Genomic DNA, 22404 nt, shown 5'->3' on the forward strand with positions numbered 1-22404 from the left:
ACCCACTGTATTTCATCAGTTCTAAGATGCACTCTTAACATTTCTGAAATCATGATACAGCTTATGATTCAAGGTTTCAGAGTACCATGACCCAGCTTAATTGCCAGTAGTCTGCCCCTCATCATACAGGTACATAAAAATCAGAAGCACCTTTGCTAACTCACCATAAGAGTGGTCCCTTTAAATCTCTAGCCATTCCTGGGGATGAGCTAGATGCAGTGGAAGGGCAGAGGTTAACTACTAACCAACAGCAAGCTTTTCATTGTGTTCATGGGGTTGCTGAAGCTGAAGCTCCAATACTTTGGCCACCTGATGGGAAGAGCCGACTCACTTAAAAAGACCCTGATCCTGGGAAAGGTTGAGGGCAGGAGAAGGGGGTGACAGAGGATGAGATGGTTAGATGGCATCACTGACTCAATGGACATGAGTTTGAGCAAACTCTGGGAGATAGTGAAGGGTGGGGAAACCTGGCCTGCTTAAGTCCACAGGGTCACAAAGAGTCGGACACAACTTAGTGACTGAGTAACAACAGCAGCAGCACGCTGTGCCCTTTAGAATGGTCGTGGGTGCAATGGAAGACTCTCTTGTCTTTCTGGTCAGCTCTGGGAGAAACACCAGATCTCTGCCCTTTGTATAGCTCCTCACTGACAGCCAGCTTTCTGTACTGAAAGCAGTTTTCCTTGGAGTTTGTAAGATGCTCTACAGAGGCAAGCTGTTGTAAAGTGAACCTGTAAGAAGTCTTCAGAGTGGCCAGAAATAAATTTAAGCTCTACTGGTGACTGGTGAGGGACCTGGCCTCTTGGGTAACGGCTGGATGTAAGGGCATTAAAGAAAAAGATGGGTTGAGAAAGAAAGATACAATCTGTGCTCGTGCTCTGCCTACACTAGGGTTTCCTTCGTCTGCCCCCTCTTTGCTGCCTGGAGCTTTTCTACAGGGTACAGATTCCTAGAGGAACACTGGCACTTCTGAAGGCAGCATGAGTCCAGACATTTGGAATGTGTTTTTACCAAGAAGAGAGGAGCTTTGAGCAAATCCTCACCCCCTGGACAGAGTGTATTCTCTTCCAGCAGAGGTGCGGGAAAGAGAACAAGACTGTACCTTTTCAGGAAGCCAGGAAACAACTGTAAAGGCTAGGCTCATGCTTCCAAGCAACACAACAGACACCTTGGGAACACGTGTTTAGAGTTAAGACAGAGTGGGCTTGTTTGTCATCCAGCCTCTCGTCTGTAGGCTGTAAAGCCCAGTCACCCTCACTGTTAACTGGTTGCTCAGGCACAAACTGGCTCAATTTCTTTAACATTCTCAGAGAGTTACAGGCCATTTCCCGTTAGTGCTGCCTAAGTCAGGGAAGCTAAGGCCTAGCCAAGGGGACACTTCTCGGTCCCTGGGCAACTGCGCGTGGACTTGCCATCTCGTCCTGCACCCTGGCTGGGATCCGTCTCTGGTGAAGGGTGATTTTCTACAATTACAAGGTAATGTGCGTGTGATTACTCTTTGGAAACAAACAAGATCTGTTAGGTTCCTGGATTAATTATGGGGAACACAGCTGCTCAGATATACGACATGTTACTTTCTCTTTCACATGAACCTCTGCGTGTGGCCCCTTAGGCTGTGATGAGGATTAACTGACAGGCCAAAGCAGGGTCAGGCTATTGCATATGCCGTTCATATAGGCCTTCAGAATATACAGGAGAGGGGAAATCCCTACCCCAAATGCTCTGAGGCCCTCTCACTCATCTTCATATGTAACAAAAGAGGTTGCCACTGTTTGCTTTAGTCTCTAACTCTTTTGTGATCCTACAGACAGTAGCCCGCCACTCTCCTCTGTCCATGGAATTTTCTAGGCAAGAATACTGGAGTGGGTTGCCATTTCCTTCTCTGGGGAATCTTCCCCACCCAGGGATTGAAACTGTGTCTCCTGTATTGGCAGGCAGATTCTTGACCACTGAGCCACTGGGGGTGAGATGTGAATCCATGATTTCGAGAGATACAAAGTTATACAGTAAAGATGCTACTTTAAGTTATTGGTTAAAAAAGAAGAAGCCTGAACCAAATGATCCCAACTCTTTCAGTTCTCACTTTCTTTGATTCTATAACTAAAACCTATGGAAGAAAATGTTAAAGCAGGAGAGAAGACAATGCCCTGCAATGAAGAACTCACCATGATGACGACTGGCAATGACCATGGAGAGAGAGACTAAGCCTCCACAACACATGCTTATTTAGCGGGAGACAATCTTCTTCTGGGAAGTCATTCTTACAGTTGGCAAGTATCTCTTTTGTCCCAGCCTTTGTGCTGAGTGCTGGATGCTAGATCTACTGTGGTAGATAAACCAGGGCAGGTCTCTGCTTTCACAGAGCTTACAGGTCAGGGAAGTAGATAAGCAAAATGCAAATGGAAATAGGTAAGCACCTGAAGAAGACAACGCACAAAGACGGAAAATAGATTTAAGTGGGCAGGGAGGTTTTTCTGATGAAATGATAATCCATCACCTAAATTAATACTACTTCAGATTTGCTAGATACGGACTATGTGTCAGACACAATTCAAAGTGTTTTATAGCTCATATAACTCAATAACAAAAAAACAAACAACCCAATTGAAAAATGGGCAGGAGACTTAAATAGAAATTTCTCCAAAGAAGACATACAGTGGCCAACAGGCACATGAAAAGATGCTCATTATTGCTGATTATTAGAGAAATGCAAGTCAAAACTACAACAGAGTGCCACCTCACACCAGTCAGAATGGCCATCATTAAAAAATCTACAAATAAAAAATGCTAGGGAGGGTTTAGAGAAAAGGGAACCCTCTCACACTGTTAGTGGGAAAGTAAATTGGTAAAGCCACCATGGAAAACAGTACGGAGGCTCCTCAAAAAACTAAAAATAGAGCTGCTATTTGATCCAGCAACCCCACTCCTGGGCATATATCCAGATGAAACTATAATTTGAAAAGATACAAGCACCGCTATGTTCATAGCACCACTATGCACAATAGCCAAGACATGGAAATAACCTAATCGTCTATCAACAAAGGAATGAATAAAGAATACATGTAATAGTGCATGCAATGGAATATTACTCAACCATAAAAGGGGATGGAATAACGCCGCCTGTAGCAACATGGGTGGACCTAGAGATGACCACACTAAGGGAAGTAAGAAGTCGCTCCATCATGTCCAACTCTTTGTGACCCATGGACTGTAGCTTGCCAGGCTCCTCTGTCCATGGAATTTTCCAGACAAGAATACTGGAGTGGGTTGCTATTTCCTTCTCTTAGAGGATCTTCCTGACCCAAGGATTGAACCTGGGTCTCCTGCACTGCAGACAGTCTCTTTACCATCTGAGCCACCATGGAAGCCCCAAGGAAAGTAAGAAAGAGAAATACAAATACAATATGATAACATGTATATATGGAATCTAAAATACAACACACATAAGTGGAAACAGACTCACAGACATAGAGAACAGACTTGTGGCTGCCAAGGGGAGGTTCTGGGGAAGGGAAAGATTGGGAGATTGGGAGTAGCAGATGCAACCTATTACATATGGGATGGATAAACGAGGTTCTACTGTATAGCACAGGGAGTGAGTGAAAGTCACTCAGTCGTGTCTTAACTCCTTGCGACCCCCATGGACAACACAGTCCCTGGAATTCTCCAGGCCAGCATACTGGAGTGGGTAGCCTCTCCCTTCTCCAGGGGATCTTCCCAACCCAGGCATCGAACCCAGGTCTCCCACATTGGGCACATTCTTTACCAGCTGAGCCACAAGGGAAGCCCAAGAATACTGGAGTGGATAGCCTATTCCTTCTCCAGCGGATCTTCCCAACCCAGGAATAGAACCGGAGTCTCCTGCATTATAGGCGGATTCTTTACCAACTGAGCTATGAGGGAAGCCCATATAGAACTGTAGTCTATATTCTGTGATAAACCATAATGGAAAAGAATATGAAAAAGAATACATATATGTATAACTGAGTCATTCTGCTATAAAGCAGAAAATAACACAGCGCTTTAATCAACTATATGTCAATCTAATTTAAAAAAGTGTTTTAGGGGCATTATCTATTTTTAAAGAAACTTTTGGACTGAAGTACAACATACAAGAAAGTATACACTTAATTGTACAGCTTGATAAATTATCACAAAGTGAAGTTACCATTATAACTACCAACCAAACCAAGTAACAGAACACACTGCCAGCACCGCAGAAGCACTCAAGCCTTTTCCCATCACAGCTTCCCTCCTCATCCTCAGAGGTAGCAACTATCTCACTCCTGACCCAACTCGTTAGTTTCACCAGGTTTTGAACTCTATATAAATACTCGTCATTACATTTACGAGATACATCCACGTTGCTGCATGCCATGGCAGCTTGTCTTTTTTTGCTGAATAGTCACTGTATGAACCCACCACAAGCGAACTATCTTACTGTCGATGGAGGTTTTAGGTTGTCCTCAGTTTGGGGCTACTGACGTTACCACAAACATTCCTGTTTGTGTCTTTGCTCCTATTTCCGTTGGGAACAAACCTCGCAGTAGAACTGCTGGGTTTCAGGGCATGTTCAGCTTCAGAAGCTACTGACAAATGGCCATTGTAAGTGGGAGGGTACAGGAATCTCAGACGCTCCACATGTTTGTAAACACTTGGGATTCAATGTTTCCCCTTTTAGCCATTTTGGCTGCTTTGTAAGTTGCATCTTATAGTTTTAAATTTGAGCTTCCATAATGACTAATGAGCTTGAGCAGTTTTTCATGTGTTGACCAGCCTTTTGGATATAATCTTTTGTGAAATAAGTCCTGTTCACATCTTGCGCCCATCTTTTTAACTGGCTGCTTTTTGTCTGTTTGTTTGACAAGAGTTCTATATATACTCTGGATATAGTACACACAGAGGAATGTACAGGAAATACCTCATTACCTTTACACTCTCTTCATGATGGTTTCCAGTGAAAAGAGATGACTCCCTATATTACATTTGATAAAGTTTTCCTTTATGGTTAGTGTTTTTCAAATCTTCTTTAAGAAATCTTTGCTTATCCCCCAAATGCTGAAAATAATCTCCTATGTTATCTTCTGGAAGTGCTCCTGTTTTCAGATTTATAATGTAAATCTCCAGAACTTGAGGTTTTGGGTGTGGTATGGGGTGAGGGCCAAGAACCTTTATCCCCCACGAGGCTAGGGAGTCGACTCAGCAGAGCTCACTCTTCTGTCATAAACCAAGAGCTCACAAATGTGCGGCTCTATCGCGGGACATTCACGTCTGCTCCATTTATCTGCTCGTCTACCCTGTGCCGATACCACATTGACCTAGTCACTGGCTGCAGCTTTAAGATAAATCTTGAACCCTAGTATGGTAATGCCTCCAAATTTATTTTTCTTTTTCAAAAATGCCTCAGCTATTTTTAATCTTTTGCTATATTTAACTTAGTCTTCACAAAAACCCTGCAAAACAAAGTAGTTATAATTTTAACTAACATTTTTTTGGGGGGCCACACTGTACGGCATGAAGCATCCTAGTTTCCCAACCAGAGACTGAACCTGGTCCCCTTGCAGTGGAAGCATGGAATCCTAACCACTGGACCATCAGGGAAGTCAGGAGTAGTTACAGTTTTTATCCCATTTCATAGAGTGGTCAACTCAGAGGTTAAGTTGCCCTGGGGTCATATAACTTATCAAGTGATGAGAGGGGATTAGAACCCAGATTTATCTGATTCTAGACCTAAGACTTAGAAGTCCTTCAGATACTGCTTCCTTAATCCTCAAGCCAGATGAGCCCTCCTGGGCATTTAATATGAATGCATTACAATGTTAAGAAATTCCAATGTTCTAAGCCACCAACTTCCAGTTAAAAATCTTGTTTGGCAACTACAAAGAGCCACTGTTCTGGTGAGACTCAAGAAAACAAAGCAAGAAGTAAAAGCTTCCTGGCTTCCTCCCACAGCCCCTGTCTCTGGAATACAAGGGCCTGGGGGCCCGGTGCCCCTCCACCCCTCCAGCTTTCATTCCAGCCACCACTCCTCTTCCTTCTCGCCCCCCATGCCACTCTTGACTACTTAGATTGTATAAGCCCAGGCTTTTCATACAGCTACACTTTGCCTCAGGATGTTCTCTCCAATCTCTGGCTACTTCTTCCTTAAAAAACAAAACAAAAATAAAAACAAAAACACCACAAACTCTGGGTATCGGGCTGTCCAGAACCTCATCTGGGTTGGGCATTCCCCCTCTGCTGTGTCCTCCACTCCAGCCTGTCAAAGAGCCCTGCAGTTCAGCCGTCTGTCTCTCCAACTAGCCTGTGAGACACATGAAGCTTCAAATTCCTAAAAGGGGTCAGAGACAGACTTTTTGTGCTAAGCGCTATAATTACATGGTAGCCTCTAAGAGGAGGCCTGAAAGAAATGGTTTCTGCTAAGTCCAGGGTGCACTCGTGGGTGCATGTGTGTGAGCTCAGTTGTGTCCGACTCTTTGAGACTCCATGGACTGTAGCCTGCCAGGCTCCTCTGTCCAAGGGATTTTCCAGGCAAGAATACTGGAATGGATAGCCATTCCCTTCTCTAGGAGATCTTTCAGACCCAGGGATCAAACCCACGTCTCCCGTGTCTCCTGCATTGGCAGGCAGATTCTTTATCACTGTGCCACGTGGGAAGCCCACACCCTAGGTATGAGAGGCAGTTACTAGGAGGCTTAGGGAAGAGGTGGCCATACCTTCTGTGATGCACCTGGGCTTTGTGCTGAGAAAGAAATAAGACTAAGTGGTAGATAGGTCAGGATTAAATGGCCACATGTAGAAAGGCAGCTGTGGCTCATTAGAAGATTTCAGAAGTAAAACATGACCATGAGCACACAATTCAACTAGGAACAAGGCAGGTTCTTCTGAGATGTATTCATTCAACAAACTGAGAGTCTGGCACTGAGGGTAGCTGTCCCTCCCTCACCAGTTAGGAAGCATGGTGTAAGAGCAGGCTGGGGCAGGAATACACTGAAAAACAAGGAGTCTCTCCAATAGGAACATTTTCAAGAAAATGAGATAGGAAGTCCACACACTGGGGTAGAAGGAAAGACCACCTCTAGGCCCTTCTGAGCTTTGGATTCCCCAGGCTGCTCAGATACCTCCAGTCCTTGGTGCCAGCCCAAGTGGCACAGCCAAGAATGTAAGATTGATTGATTGGTTGGTTGGTTTTTTTGGCTGTGCCCTGTGGCATGCAGGATCTTAGTTCTCTGACCAGGTATTAAACCCAAGCCCCCTATATTTGGAGCACAGAGTCTTAACCACTGGCCTGCCCGGGAAATCCCCATAAGCTTTATTTTTATAAACATCTTTCCCGGGAGCACCAAGCTGACCCTCTTTCACCACCAGAAAAATGGAGAAGTGGAAAAACTGTACAGTGTCCAACCCAGGTTTTTCATATTTTCTTAATTAATTTCCATTTCTTATGGCCACTTTGTTCACCGAACGGCAAAGAAAGGATTAAAAGCCTCTCAGAGAAGGGAAAACCACTCCAGTCTTCCACATTTGTTCTGGTTTTCTCTACTGGCTTAGCTGTACTCAAAACAAGGACTTATTTTTCCTTCTTTTAGAAATTCAGAATCTAGGACATTTAGGGTTGTGGATGTTTTGGAGAACAGATCTTCTGGCATGGGATATATGCCTAATTAGCTATTTTTCTCAAAGGAGCAGGGTGGGGGAGGGGGAGGATTGAGATTTGGGCAGTTTAGATAATTTAAGAAAATCTTCAAATAAAAAAGCTTCTGTCTCCAACTTTTATGCCTTATGTTAGAAATAAGTTTCCAGAAAAGAGATGTCAGAGAGGAGGTACTCATGCTAAAAGTTTCTACCTTTCCTGGAAAGGATTACTCCACAGGTTGCTAATATGAATGACTTCAGAGTGCCTGAAGAACTACGGACAGAGGTTCCTGACACTGTATAGGAGGCAGGGATGAAGACCATCCCCAAGAAAAAGAAATGCAAAAAGGCAAAATGGTTGTCTGAAGAGGGCTTACAAATAACTGTGAATAGAAGAGAAGCGAAAGGCAAAGGAGAAAAGAAAAGATATACCCATTTGAATGCAGAGTTCCAAAGAACAGCAAGGAGAAATAAGAAAGCCTTCCTCAGTGATCAGTACAAAGAAATAGAGGAAAACAACAGAATGGGAAAGTCTAGAGATCTCTTCAAGAAAATTAGAGATACCAAGGGAACATTTCATGCAAAGATGGGCTCAATAACATGTATAATATCATGTATGAAACAAGTCGCCAGTCCAGGTTCGATGCACGATACTGGATGCTTGGGGCTGGTGCACTGGGACGACCCAGAGGGAGGGTATGGGGAGGGAGGAGGGAGGAGGGTTCAGGATGGGGAACACAGGTATACCTGTGGCGGATTCATTTCGATATTTGGCAAAACTAATACAATATTGTAAAGTTTAAAAATAAAATTTACAAGACACACAAAAAAATTGAAAAACAAAACAAAACAAAAAAGATGGGCTCAATAAAGGACAGACATGGTATGGACCTAACAGAAGCAGAAGATATTAAATAGAGGTGCTTAAAAAGAATACACAGAAGAACTATGCAAAAAAGACCTTCGCAACCCAGATAATCACAACGGTGTGATCACCAGACTAAAGCCAGACATTCTGGAATGTGAAGTCAAGTGGGCCTTAGGAAGCATCACTATGAACAAAGCTAGTGGAGGTGATGGAATTACAGTTGAGCTATTTCAAATCCTAAAAGATGATGCTGTGAAAGTGCTGCACTCAATATGCCACCAAATTTGGAAAACTCAGCAGTGGCCACAGGACTGGAAAAAGTCAGTTTTCATTCTAATCCCAAAAAAAGGCAATGCCAAAGAATGCTTAAACTACTGCACAATTGCATTCATCTCACACACTAGTAAAATAATGCTCAAAATTCTCCAAGCCAGGCTTCAACAGTACGTGAACTGTGAACTTCCAGATGTTCAAGCTGGATTTAGAAAAGGCAGAGGAACCAGAGATCAAATTACCAACATCTTTGCATCATCGAGAAACCAAGAGAGTTCCAGAAAAATATCTACTTCTGCTTTATTGACTACGCCAAAACCTTTGACTGTGTGGACCACAGCAAACTGTGGAAAATTCTTAAAGAGATGGGAATACCAGACCACCTGTCCTGCCTCTTGAGAAATCTGTATGCAGGTCAGGAGGCAACAGTTAGAACTGGACATGGAACAACAGACTGGTTCCGAATTGGGAAAGGAGTATGTCAAGGCCGTATATTGTCACCCTGTTTACTTAACTTACATGCAGAATACATCATGAGAAACTCTGGGCTGGATGAAGCACAAGCTGGAATCAAGGTTGCTGGGAGAAATATCAATAACCTCAGATATGCAGATGACACCACCCTATGGCAGAAAGTGAAGAAGAACTAAAGAGCATCTTGATGAAAGTGAAAAAGGAGAGTGAAAACGTTGGCTTAAAACTCAACATTCAGAAAACTAAGATCGTGGAATGTGGTTCCGTCACTTCATGGCACATAGATGGGGAAACAGTGGAAGACCTTATTTCCTTGGGCTCCAAAACCACTGCAGATGGTGACTGCAGCCATGAAATCAAGACACTTGCTCCTTGGAAGAAAAGCTATGACCAACCTAGACAGCTTATTAAAAAGCAGAGACATTACTTTGTCAATAAAGGTCCATCTAGTCAAAGCTATGTTTTTTCCAGTAGTCATGCATGGATGTGAGACTTGGACTATAAAGAAAGCTGAGCACCGAAGAACTGATGCTTTTTGAACTGTGGTGTTGGAGAAGACTCTTGAGAGTCCCTTGGACTGCAAGGAGATCCAACCAGTCCATCTTAAAGGAAATCAGTCCTGAATATTCATTGGAAGGACTGATGCTGAAGCTGAAACTCCAATACTTTGGACACCTGATACAAGGAATTGACTCATTGGGAAAGACCCTGATGCTGGCAAAGATTGAAGGCAGGAGAAGGGGATGACAGAGGATGAGATGGTTGGATGGCATCACCAACTCGATGGATGGGAGTTTGAGTAAATTCCAGGAGTTGGCGATGGACAGGGAGACCTGCACACTGTGGTCCATGGGGTCGCAAAGAGTCGGACACGACTGAGCGACGGAACTGAACTGATTCATTTTCTACCCAGATATGAAAATCTATTCATAACATTTTTCTGTTTGGGCAGGGGAAGTGGCTACTGGAAAGAATAAACAGAAAGCTGGCCAGAAAGCTGCAAAGCACCTTTCTTCCAGGATGTTCTCTACCAAGATGGCAGGGTCACGTGTGATGCGGCACAGGAGTGTGTGACACATGGTTTGAGCTCAGGGTCGTTTGCTGGGTAGGAGATCATCTTGAAGATGCCAGTGGAGTTTAGCAGACCCTGGTGAACCTGGTGGTCGTGGCCAGGTTCACCACAGTGAAGTGAACACCATGAGCTAAGGCCAGACATATGCCAAGAGAGGGCAGGGGTGGGCTGATGGCGCCAATGCTGAACAAGCCCTTTTGAGCAGAGTGACAACTGCCACAGGGCGCCAGCAGCACCCTCACTCTTAGGCAGGCACAGAAGACAGGCAGTAAGCAAACCAACCCTGATCCACCTGATCCACTCCTCCTTTTTGATTTACTAGGGAAAAAAAAAGTGTCTGGTAACTCCAGCTGCCTGAAAAGTAATGACTTTTGGAGAAGCAGAAGCCCTGACTAGAAAAGGGCTCTGGGGGTCACGGCAGTAAGGAGAGCCTGAGGCCAGGCCTCACGCTTGTGTGTGAAGGGCCCACACGGAATAGCCACAGAACATACAACAACTGTACCTGGAAATGACAAGCGTATGTTCCAAAGACAGTTACCATGTACAGAGAGAGGGACCTTTGTTTACATTCTTAGTGAAAAGCTTTTTAAAGACTTAAAATGTGCTGAAAACCCAGTCTTTTTTCCCATTTGTTTTCAAAGGAGGAATCTCCTTTAAATACAGGACACAAAAGATTACAACATCCCTATTTTCAGGGATATAGATCATATATAATGAATCTGGAAACCATATTCCACAGGAAAAGGGAAATGAGACTCTAGACGTGCATTATTAGGCCATGGGGATTCTTTTCTCTATGTTTTAACTTTCCAGAACCTGGGCTGTGGCTGGGCCTGTGTCTTGATCTGCCTGAAGACCGTGGACATGCGGATGCCCACGCAGGTAACAAGTCCTGTAGGGATCATGCCCTGCGTTTCTGCCCCACTGTCATTGCTGACACACCTGTGCCAAGAGGCTAACACTGACCCTCTCCTTATTGAAGGAGAAAGTATGTAAAAAGACAGACAACTGGGTAAACCCTGTGAGTACAAACTACAAAGTCCTTTTTCACTTCCTAAGAACTTTACTCTATCCTCCTATTTCTAAAGCTTTTTCTAGGTTGGAAATATTCAAATGAGAGATGGCATTAGATCCTAGCCAAAAGAAGGTTTTGTAAAACACTGAATGCTGATCAGAGAAAGGAATAACCAGCCTTGTTAAAAGCACACTCAGAAGGATGCCAAAATAGACTAGAACTGCGTATAAACAGCATGGATTGCATTAACAGGTCTCCCGGGGTGAGTGGAGAGTCTTATCCCCACTCTCTTTGCCTACCTTGTGCTCACCCCGTGGTTATGTAACCTTTAGAATGGAATCTGGAAATTCTTCTGACCCTGCCCTGCTCACCGATAGAGCTGAGCCAGTGGCTGGCAGGGGCACAATCTAATAGGCAAAACTGGAAACACACGAACTCAGCCCTCTGGTCTCGGCCCAGAGACTGTGCAGGCAGGGAAAGAAAGACGCGCCCCTGTCTCTCCCCTCCCCTCCTCTGGCCTAAGTTTGCACTGACTTCACTCAACAGGCACCTGACCCTCCCAGATGAGCTGGGAGGGGCTAAAGCGCCACGCTCGGCCATGGTAGGGGTGGAGGTGCAGCAGCAAACAATATTTAAGATGCTCAGTTTGTTGAGCATTCAGACTTGGGAAGAAAAGCTACGGGCTACCCAACTGAGCTGCACTTTCAGAAACGCGAGTTTTGAGAAAGGCTAAGAAAGAGCAAGGAGAGAGAGAACAGCAAAGTGGTAAGTCCATCACGAGTGAAAGTCTTAGGTTTTAATCTGCCACAGTTTTGCACACCTCAGCTGGGCATAGCTAGGTTCCCCCGAGGAAGAACCTCCTTCCTCACCCAGGCCCACGAAAGATGCTGAAAAAGACTCTCTCGGCCGTGGCGTGGCTCTGCATTTTCCTCGTGGCCTTTGTCAGCCACCCAGTTTGGCCACAGAAGCCCCCTAAGCGCAAGACCCCAGCAGAGCTCACCGCAGCCACCTGCTGTGAGGAGGCAAAGGCGCTCCAGGCCCAGATCGCCAACCTGAGCAGCCTGCTGAGCGACCTGGGCAAGAAGCAGGAGAGGGACTGGGTCAGCGTGGTCATGCAGGTGATGGAGCTGGAAAGCAGCGCCAAGAGCATGGAGACGCGGCTCACTGAAGCCGAGAGCAAGTACTCCGAGATGAACAACCAGATCGGCATTATGCAGCTGCAGGCAGCGCAGACGGTCACCCAGACCTCAGCAGGTAAGGAGGACGCAGCCTCACGCTGCTCGCCACCTCCCGCTCACACAGCTGAGTGCCTCCCGTCTGCAGCCCTGCTTCTAGGTGATGTGGTCAGAATGCTCCCTGGGGTTTCTCATGGAATTTAGTTTCTTGGGTATGTGCCACCAGCTCTAGTTTCTCTTTTGCAAAGGCTTACAAAGTATTTCTTTTGATTCCTAAGATGCTGTAAATTTACCCAGGTCTCTCTTTACTCCTGCAATGTTTCGGCATACTGAAGGTATGAATCGCCATCCTGGAGCACAGAGAGATCAGGCGGTCTGCCCAGAGTCACACAGCAAGTCTTAGAGCTCACATATTCCCGATTAGTCCATTTCCTTGCCCAGAGCTGACTGGCTGTCCCCTCAGTCCCAAGGAAGGAGGAACAAACACCAAAATCATAACATCTCTAGAAGCAAAGTTTTTACCAAAAACCGTTTTCTCGGGTTCCTGGGACTTAGTGGGCTGGGCAATAATGGAACTTGGTTGTCCTATTGGCCAATCTCACTCTTCTCATTGGCTCAGAATTAAGTGCACAGACACTGCCCAGGGCATCTAAGGAGTCCTTTGTGTTTAAAAAGGACTGGTTCCTCAAGGTTCCTCAATTCTACATTTCTATTTTTTTCCCCCCACAATCTCAAAATTGTCCCTAGTCATACAGGAAAACGAAATGCTGAAATTTGCATTTTTTAGTAGGCCCAAAGTAAGATATGTTTACTACTCTTTTCTTTTGCAAAACAATTCTTAGTTTCTACTTAGCTTGGCTCAGACAGGCCAGGTGAATTCGTTTAGACAGAAATTTGGTTTTCTGAAAATATCTGCAAATTATTAGTTACGAGGAGCAGAGTCAATAGATATGTCACTTCTTACTGATACAAGAACAGAGTAAGTCACTGGTAATCCTTAGTTCAAATGAAGAAAAAGTTTTAACTGGAAATTAAGCCTAAAAATTTTGTGTAAATCACTTTCTCAGTATGTACTTCCTGACTCTCAGCTTGGGACGAGAAAGGTATTTTCAGGTCATTTTTCAGACAAGTGAGTCCTGATTTGGGTCTGTGAGATGAAACAGATATGCAGGTGACCAGGGAAGGTAGAGGAACCTGACCTGAACCACCTCCAAACAGGTCAAGGAGCTTCTTGGGCGTCAACTGCAGCTCCCTTGCCGGGCCTCATCCTTCTACTGCCCAGGCCCTCATTCCTTACTTCCCTTCTCTACTAGCAGATGTGGGGGCACCTTTACATTCTGTAAGGAGTTAGCCCCTTGGAGAGAGCAGTAACAGGAAGTGAAGAACTCTGATGGCGAAGACAAGGGTCTCCCATTTCCCCTCTGCAAAGCACTCTGCCTCAAACAATTCCCACCATGGAAGAGTCACCATCTGCAACCGTGTCCTCTTCTTGAAGGCTGAGTGCAGTGATCACCAAAAAAAGAACTCCCAGATAGAGAGGCAGGGAGCATCTTCTGGCCAGGCGAGGGTTTCTGCTTTCTGATCCTATTTGGAAAGGCTGTCCCTTCCACAGTGCTCTCTGATATTCAGAACAGGAGACACAATCCCTCGTAAGGCACTAGCCCCCAGGGCAACTGAGGAAACATTAAAATCAACCAGAGGGAGAAAGCCAGCCTGCCCAAAGCTCTCATTTCCTTGTTTTAATAACAGTGCCAGGAGAAGGCCTGCAGGGGTTCCTTAGACTGTTTGCATTTTCATTTGTCGAGCAGTGTTGAATTAAGGTGGAGAAGATAAAATTATAAATCTTTGCTAATAAGGGATCTGGTAAGCAGTAGCCATTACCTCTGAAAAACAACAAAACAAACAAACAGAGAAACAATAAAACCAAACCCTCTGAGATTCTCATGACTTTTCTGGGAATAGAGGTCTGCTGTCCCAGAAGCTGAATCCATTAAACAGTAGCATCTGTTAGTGGCCCTCACACATTATAAAGACTCCAGAATTCATGCCCTAGAACCACAGCAGGATAATTTACTTCAACACAAACCTTAAGCATATTTGTACTGCTGTGTAACTCAGGTGAAGGGCTTCCCTACCTCTCAGCCCTACCACCATTCAGGCCAACACATACCTATTCCAGATCTCCTGATATCCATGTCTCCCAAGTCTGGACACTGGCAGCAATGAACACTCCTATGAATTTTGTGGCAGAAGGAAGTCTCCCTTTTAAACTTTCAGTGTAGATGCAGCAGGGGTGCGGCCAGCCCTGGAGCCTGGGCCTGGATGCTCACCCTGTGGCTCACTCCTGCAGATGCCATCTACGACTGCTCATCCCTCTACCAGAAGAACTACCGCATCTCTGGAGTATATAAGCTTCCTCCTGACGACTTCTTGGGCAGCCCTGAACTGGAGGTGAGGCCGTCGCAGCCCACTGCCTGGGTTGTCAGCTCTTCTCTACCTACTCAAAGGCTGGGGACAGCAGGGCTAGTCAGTCTAAAGAGCGGGAAACTCAAGACAGGGACGCAAGCACACCAAATACCAGAGAGCGATCTAAACACTCCATTTACAGGGGGAAAAAGTCCAGCCATCTGTTTGGCTCCTTCAAATCACTACCAACCAAATACTAATCCTTCTGATGTGGTTAGATCACGTTCTCACCACAACCTACGTGCTGTGAAGTCTCGCCACGGCCTACGGCAGTTACTCTTTGGGGAGGAGAAACAGAGAACATGTAGGGAGCATGTCAGAGGGCCTGGATGCTTTCCCTTCAAACTACGTGCACTTGCTCTCATCCTCAATTCTGATCTTTCTCAGCAAATCACCAGCCTGCCCAGCTTGCCAATACTGGGGAGAATTGCTACCTAGTGAGCCAGTGGCTGTGGAAGGGCATATGTCCATCAACTCTGGGGGCAAGAGAAGGTGAGAAGCCGTGCTCAGGCTTGTCGCCTGTCTCGGCGGGTCCTGACCAGGGCGTCCCCTCCGTTCCAGGTGTTCTGTGACATGGAGACTTCAGGCGGCGGCTGGACCATCATTCAGAGACGGAAGAGTGGCCTCGTCTCCTTCTACCGGGACTGGAAGCAGTACAAGCAGGGCTTTGGCAGCATCCGTGGGGACTTCTGGCTGGGGAATGACCACATCCACCGGCTCTCCAGGCGGCCCACCCGGCTGCGTGTGGAGATGCAGGTGAGCACAAGGTGCAGTCCCCAGGACTGGACCAGGGCTGCCACGCCCAACTCTGCACAACTCCGGGGTGTCATTCCTACTCCTTTCCACCATCGGCTGGGATACTTGCTATGATGGTTTTCTTGCAGGTTGTAGGACAGTTGAGGAAGAATAGGTTTTTTTTTTTACCCCTGTATTTTTCATAAAAGTGAGACTGCAGGTACAGGAGAGGCCAGACTCAGGCCAGAGCAGAGGAATCCAATAGTCAGCTGGGCTGAAAGACTGTTCCCTGCCCTGGCCTGGGATATAAGGACCTCTGCAAGCAAACCTTATTGATGTCAGTTAGTGATCTTCCTTAAAGGCCCTGAAGCGTCACTATATTCTCAAGTTACTCTTATGACACCTCAGAGTAGGATACAGCAAAACTCAGGTCTATACTTCACAGACAGCGGAAGAGAGAATGAAGGGGAAGAGAAAGAGAGACTAATCAAGCCATATGGGGACTCAGGAGGGAAGTCTGATCTAGGACTCTTGCTGTCCGATTCCCAGGTTAGTGTGTTAAACTAGAGACAGACAAGTAAAGTCTTGCTACGTTCCCTGCAGTAAGAAGATATATGGCTGCAGCTAGAGAGAGAGAAGAGAGGCAGGGTGGTATGACAGGAGGCCTTGCCGGTTTTTCTAAGGCTCTGCCTCCCCTGACAGGACTGGGAGGGCAACATGCGCTACGCAGAGTACAGCCACTTTGTTCTGGGCAATGAACTGAACAGCTATCGCCTCTTCCTGGGGAACTACAGCGGCGACGTGGGGAATGACGCCCTCATCTATCACAACAACACAGCCTTCAGCACCAAGGACAAGGACAACGACAACTGCTTGGACAAGTGTGCCCAGCTCCGCAAAGGTGAGAGTCGGGATCTGGAGCGGGGAGTTCAGAGGCAGGGCCACAGTCCTGGTGGAGGAGAAAGTGGATTTATAGCTGCACAGTCAGTTTTCTGGCTTTGTACTCCTTTGTGACACTGACCCTAATGGCTTCAGTACATCCCTGCTGCCCAGGGTGTCAGTGGTCTCTGAGGACACCAGAGGACTGACTGTTTCCCATCGCAGGTGGATACTGGTACAACTGCTGCACAGACTCCAACCTCAATGGCGTCTACTATCGCCTCGGGGAGCACAACAAGCACCTGGATGGCATCACCTGGTATGGCTGGCACGGCTCCAGTTACTCCCTCAAACGAGTGGAGATGAAAATCCGCCCGGAAGACTTCCAGCCATAGAAAGGGGCCTGCTCTGGAGGAGGACTGGAGAAACCAGAGGCTGGGAAAAGGGCAGAGGAGAGGGAGGGAGTCTAGAAAGGGGAGGGACGGGAAGTGGCCCATCATCTTCAAGGAGAGGGGGGTCTCTTAGGAGAACAGGACTCGGTGCTGAGAATGTTAAAGTAAGTGGGAGGAAGTATTCAAATGCACCAGGTCCAAACACACACTTCTCAGGGGGTTGGCCTGAGGGGGCTCCCTGCCTGTGATCCCTGACGTAGCAGCAGCTTCTCTTTTCCACACAATTTTTCTGTGGAGGAAAAACAATTGTGAGTTCATTTTAGCCATTTTGCCTGAGGCCGAGGTGATGTGAGGGCAGAAAATGAACCATATTGCTTTGATTCTCTTGGGTGTTAGAGAAAGGAGTGAAGAGGGTGGTGGGGGCGAGGGGTTTCTATTTTTAAACCCAATGAAATTACCTTCAGTCCACACACTTTTTTTTTAAAAAAGACAAAAATTGTTTGGCTGGAGGTGAATGGACCCAAGTTGGAATTGACCGGAGGAGGCTCCAGGGTTCTGGGCCTTGCACTGGTCTCTGAGCACCTCCCCTGCTCAGCCTGGATCAGGCACAGCACTGAGAGGCAGGGAGTAAGCCCAGTGCTGGCAGGAGCTCAGCTGGAGGGGAAGATAAGTCCCTGTGGACACTCGCACAAAACTGACTTAAAATTTTCTCAGTCAATACAGATACATCTATTTTTATTTACTTTATGAGAAAAGGGATCAAAAAGCTTCCTCTTTTATCTCATCTATAAAAAAATGGCTGAAACAGGAAAGTAAATGGCACGATGGTTAATAAATAATTCATGCTGCATATAAATAAGCATTTTGCTTTGTAAAAATAAAATACTGTAGTTTGTTTTCAACATTCAGTTTTTTTCTTCCTTCCACAATAAACTCTTTTAAATCTTGTTCCTTTTAAAATGATTACTATTACCACTGAGGGCATGGAAAAGTTTTAAGTGAAAAATCAGAGTGAGCTATGAGAAAGAGACTCTGGGTGTGCTGCAGTCTTCAGGGATACCCAGGGAGGAGCAGGAAGCTGAAGACAGAAAAGCAAGGGAGAGAAAGGGCAGCAGGAGCTGGATGAGGTCAGACTCTGGTCTACCCACCTGACCCCCCCAGAGGCTGGGGCCATTGCCTGGATTCAAAATATTCTGCAAAGCAACACTCCTACTTTCTACCTGAGCAAACTTACATACACAGAGGGAAAAAAATATCTTTAGTCATCACAGATGTCAAATAATTTTGACCTTCAGGAAGTAATTTTTCTTTCCCAAAAAGAACTATTCCCTTGAACCAGTCAGGGTAAGGTAAGCATAATTCTCTAAGTGACTATTTTCTAATGTACCTAGGGTCCTTTGATTGTTGGGAACCCACTTGACCTTAAAAACAAGATCACCAGGATTTTCAAAGAAGTAAAGTGAGTAGAGAATAAGTATATTGAAGCAGGGCTTCCTATGGGACAGGCAGGCAGACAGAAACTTCTTGAAGCAGGCAAGGGATCTGAGATGCTCAGAAGCGGGCACAGTGCTGCTTGGAGAGAGGAGAAAATGATTAGAAGGAGATGAAGAGAAGGAAGAGCACAAGATGATTGGGGTAGAAGTAGCTAGTAATTCTCTCTCATAAACTATATACCCCACAACTAAAGAAAACGGAGGCTCTAGGCAACAAGAACTAAAATAAGTAAGTGGGACTACCTCAAACTAAAAAGCTTCTGCACAGCAAGGGAAACAATAAAAAAACTGAAAATCTACAGAATAGGAGAAGAATATCTGTAAACCATAATCCCTGGGTTAATGTTTAAAATATATAAAGAACTTACATGACTGAATAGCAAAAAAGCAAATAATCCAGTTTAAAATTGGGCAAAGGACCTAAACAGTTCATTTTTCCAAAGAAGACATTCAAACGGCCAATGGGTACATGACCAAGCACTCAACGTCACTAATCACCGGGGAAATGCAAAGCATAACCACAGTGAGATACCAACTCACATCTGGGAAGACGATCATTATTAAAAAGACAAAAGATAATAAGTGCTGGCAAGGAACTGGAGAAAAGGGAACTGTTGGTGGGAATGTAAACTGGTATAACCACTATACCAGTCTGGCAGTTTCTCAAGAAATTGAAAACAGAACTACCGTGTGATCCAGCAATTTTTCAGTTCTGGGTTCATATTCAAAGAAAACAAAAATCACTGTCTTGAAGAGATATCTGCACTCCCATGTCCACTGCGGTATTATCCACAATAGCTAAGAGATGGAAACAGCCCCAAATGTACTTTAGGCTCTCCTAGTGGCTCAGAGGTAAAGAATCCACCTGTCAATGCAGGAGACATGGGTTCAATTCCTGATCCAAGAAGATCGCACATGCCTCAGAGCAACTAAGCCCATGTATCAGAACTATTGAGCCAGTGCTCTAGAGCCTGGGAGCCACAACTACTGAAGCCCGTGCACCCTAGAGTCTGAGCTCTGCAATAAGAGAAGCCACTGCAATGAGAAGTCTGCGCACCGCCATGTAGAATAGTCCCAGCTTGCCACAACTGGAGAAAAGCCCGCACAGCAACAAAAACCCAGCACAGCCAAAAACAAATACATAAATAGCATGTGTGTGTGTAAATATATACACACATATATAATATAAACAATGGACTATTATTCAGCCACAAAGAAAGAAATTCTTCCATTTGTGACAACATGGATGAATCTGGAGGGTATTATGCTAAGTAAAATAAGACAGAGAAAGACAAATAACATATAGTATCACACATGCAAAGTCATGTTTTTAAAAGTGATTTCATAAAAATAGAGACTAGAATGGTTGTTGTCAGGGGACAGGAGAATGGGAAAATGTGGAGATATAGGTCAAAGGGCACAAACTTTCAGTTATAAGATGAGTAAGTTTTTAGGATCTAATGCACAGCATGGTGACTATAGCTAACAAAACAGTTTTGTATATCTGAAATCTGCTGAAAGTAGATCTTAAGCATTCTCACCACACATAAAAAAATTAGCCATGTGAGGTGATTATGTTGATCTTAGTAATCATTCTATAATGCATATCAAATCATTATGGTATACATTTAAATATATACAATTATATTTGTAAATCATTTCTCAAGATAGTTGGGGGGACAAAGTACCTATATCAATCAAAACCTATAGTTCCTGAAATTGACTCATATTTATATAGATATGAAATTGAGTAAGTGAAATAAAAACCTTTTTGTGGCAAGGTTAATGTTGAAAAAAAAAAAAAAAGTCACCGTACAAAAACAAAAACAAAAACACTGAAGCTCTAATTCAGCACCTGCGGTTTACCTCACCCTTCTGGGAAAATGTCTGAGAGATGAGGGAAAGCAGGTGGAAGGAAAACACAGAAGGTAACCCACAGAGGTGCAGGTTCTGACAGTAATGGTCACTTTTAAAACATTTTGTCGGGGGCAGGGTGACATGGATTCCAAGGACTTGAAGGTGAGCACAGCACAGCCTCTACCTTCAAGAGGACAGAAGCACAAAAAGGAGAGCTCAGCTCTCCTGAAGGGAAAGAGCACTGTGTTCTGACACACCCTCCAGGATGTACGAGAGAAGGTACAAAGGGTGTGAAAGAGAACAGGACTGACGGGCAGTTGGCAGAGCTGATGCCAATTGTAAGCACTGGAATTTTCTCAATCAGAAAATTGTCTTAAAATGGGATAACATGTCAGGGGCTGGGCAGTGAGAGCACCAGTTTTGATCAGACCCTGTCTTCTATTTTGGGTGGAGAAAGAGAAGCAGGTGCTGTGGACAGAATCTGCATCTCCCTGATGCACCCCCCAATCCCCCATTCATATTTTGAAGGCTAATTCCCAGTGTGATGGCATTTGGAGACGGGAGCCTTTGGGAGGGGATTAGGCCATGAGTGTGGAGCCCTCATGAAAGGGATTAGTGCCTTTATAAAAAGACCCCAGGAAGACACACAGAGCAACCAACGTCCCAGAAGAGGGTCTTGCCAGAACCCAACCATGCTGGCACCCTGATTTTGGATTTCCCAGCTTCTAGATTTTTCTCCTAACTGTGAAAAATAAATGATGTTCAAGCCACCCGGCCTATGGTAATTTGTTACACTGTCCTGAATGAACTAAGAATGAGCAGGACACCAGATCTTATCCTAATGCTAATACACCAAGTAAAAACTGTGCACATGTATAAGTACAGGAGCACGTGTGTTTCAAAGTACCTAAATACTCATTTAACTCTCTGCTCCCCAAATAAGCAGTTATACTCACTGATACATAACAGCGTTGAGAGTTTGTAGGCCACAGTTTGGGGATTACATGTGGATTTAATGTGTCCTAGAGCAGGTGGATAAAAATTTCAACAGGCAGGACGACAGATTGATCCAGCAGCAAGAGAACAGTACTGTCAGCACAGGACAGCTTTTTATAACAAAAATAAAAACTAAGAATCAATTGTGCAAAGATGTTTCTGTGTACAATTAATCTGATTGCTTCAAAAAGAATTTAAGGCAGTTGATTCAAACGTATATACTAAACTTTAAAATAAATGACAAATGCTAAAGAGAAAGTAACAGAAGGAAAAATAAAATTAGAGAAGGGAGTTGGGCAGTAGAAAAAACAGGTAAGATGTCTGCAATGTGATACAGGTGGGCCAGGAATTGAGCTTTGAGCTCTGTATGGAAGGGAACCCAACCTCTTAGTGAACAGTAATGCCTCCAAGACAAAACCAAAGTCGTGGAGGAGGGTCTGGGCCATGGGAGGAGTGTCTGTGAGGACTGGGGTAACGCCGAGAGCAACTTCTGAATAAGCAGCTTAAGGATGTTTCTTAAAACTTTCTTCACTGAATATGACGGCATAACGTGGCAACTGTGCTGAGAAAAAGCAGTTTTACAAATTTAGCAGGAAAAGCTACAAGCAGAAACAAAAAAGATGGGTATTGGGAAGATACAGGAAACCAACTGAAGGGCTGAGCTGAGCTGAACCTGAACCAGCTGAGCTGAACCAGACTTGGAACCAACCAGAGTGTAGAGGCCCTGGCTTCACTGGGACCAGAGGTTTTTGTTTGTTTTCTTAGAGCCAGTATCAATCTGCAGGCAATTCCAAGGATGTATTTTCAATTACTGGAGAAGGAAATGGCAACCTATTCCAGTACTCTTGCCTGGGAAATCCCATAGACAGAGGACCTGGCGGGCTACAGTCCAGAGGATCGTAAAAGTCAGGAACGACTCAGCGACTCAACAACAACATTTTCAATTACACTGGCTTTAAGAAGTTAAATGACCTTCTGGAACACTTTTCCAGGCCTCTGACTACATCTTCTACTACATATCTGCATAAACACTAATGCTTCAGTGATTGTCTCAAATATGGAAAAAACTGGGGCTTGGAT

At 45.0% G+C, this 22404-nt stretch overlaps 2 protein-coding genes across 2 annotated transcripts in view; one reads left to right on the forward strand and one right to left on the reverse strand.

Annotated features, from left to right (window-relative positions):
• MTOR (mechanistic target of rapamycin kinase) overlaps positions 1 to 22404 on the reverse strand; it is a 123538-nt gene that overhangs the window by 50615 nt on the left and 50519 nt on the right. The window lies entirely within an intron of this gene.
• On the forward strand, positions 11395 to 17925 carry ANGPTL7 (angiopoietin like 7). Its single transcript, XM_005901304.3, has 5 exons — positions 11395 to 12585; positions 14857 to 14957; positions 15534 to 15728; positions 16410 to 16608; positions 16812 to 17925. Exons 1-5 carry the CDS (start codon positions 12216 to 12218, stop codon positions 16979 to 16981), a joined length of 1035 nt encoding a protein of 344 aa, XP_005901366.1. The 5' UTR covers positions 11395 to 12215; the 3' UTR covers positions 16982 to 17925.

Source organism: Bos mutus, chromosome 16 (genome assembly GCF_027580195.1).
Source record: "Bos mutus isolate GX-2022 chromosome 16, NWIPB_WYAK_1.1, whole genome shotgun sequence".
Taxonomy (NCBI): Eukaryota; Metazoa; Chordata; class Mammalia; order Artiodactyla; family Bovidae; genus Bos; species Bos mutus.

What these genes read in the sequence shown, in the direction of transcription:
- ANGPTL7 (XM_005901304.3), top strand. Translation starts at nt 12,216, where the DNA reads ATGCTGAAAAAGACTCTCTCGGCCGTGGCGTGGCTCTGCATTTTCCTC. An exon ending in TGGGCAGCCCTGAACTGGAG is followed by an intron (nt 14,958 to 15,533) that starts GTGAGGCCGTCG and finishes CCTCCGTTCCAG; the next exon opens with GTGTTCTGTGACATGGAGAC. An exon ending in GGCTGCGTGTGGAGATGCAG is followed by an intron (nt 15,729 to 16,409) that starts GTGAGCACAAGG and finishes CTCCCCTGACAG; the next exon opens with GACTGGGAGGGCAACATGCG.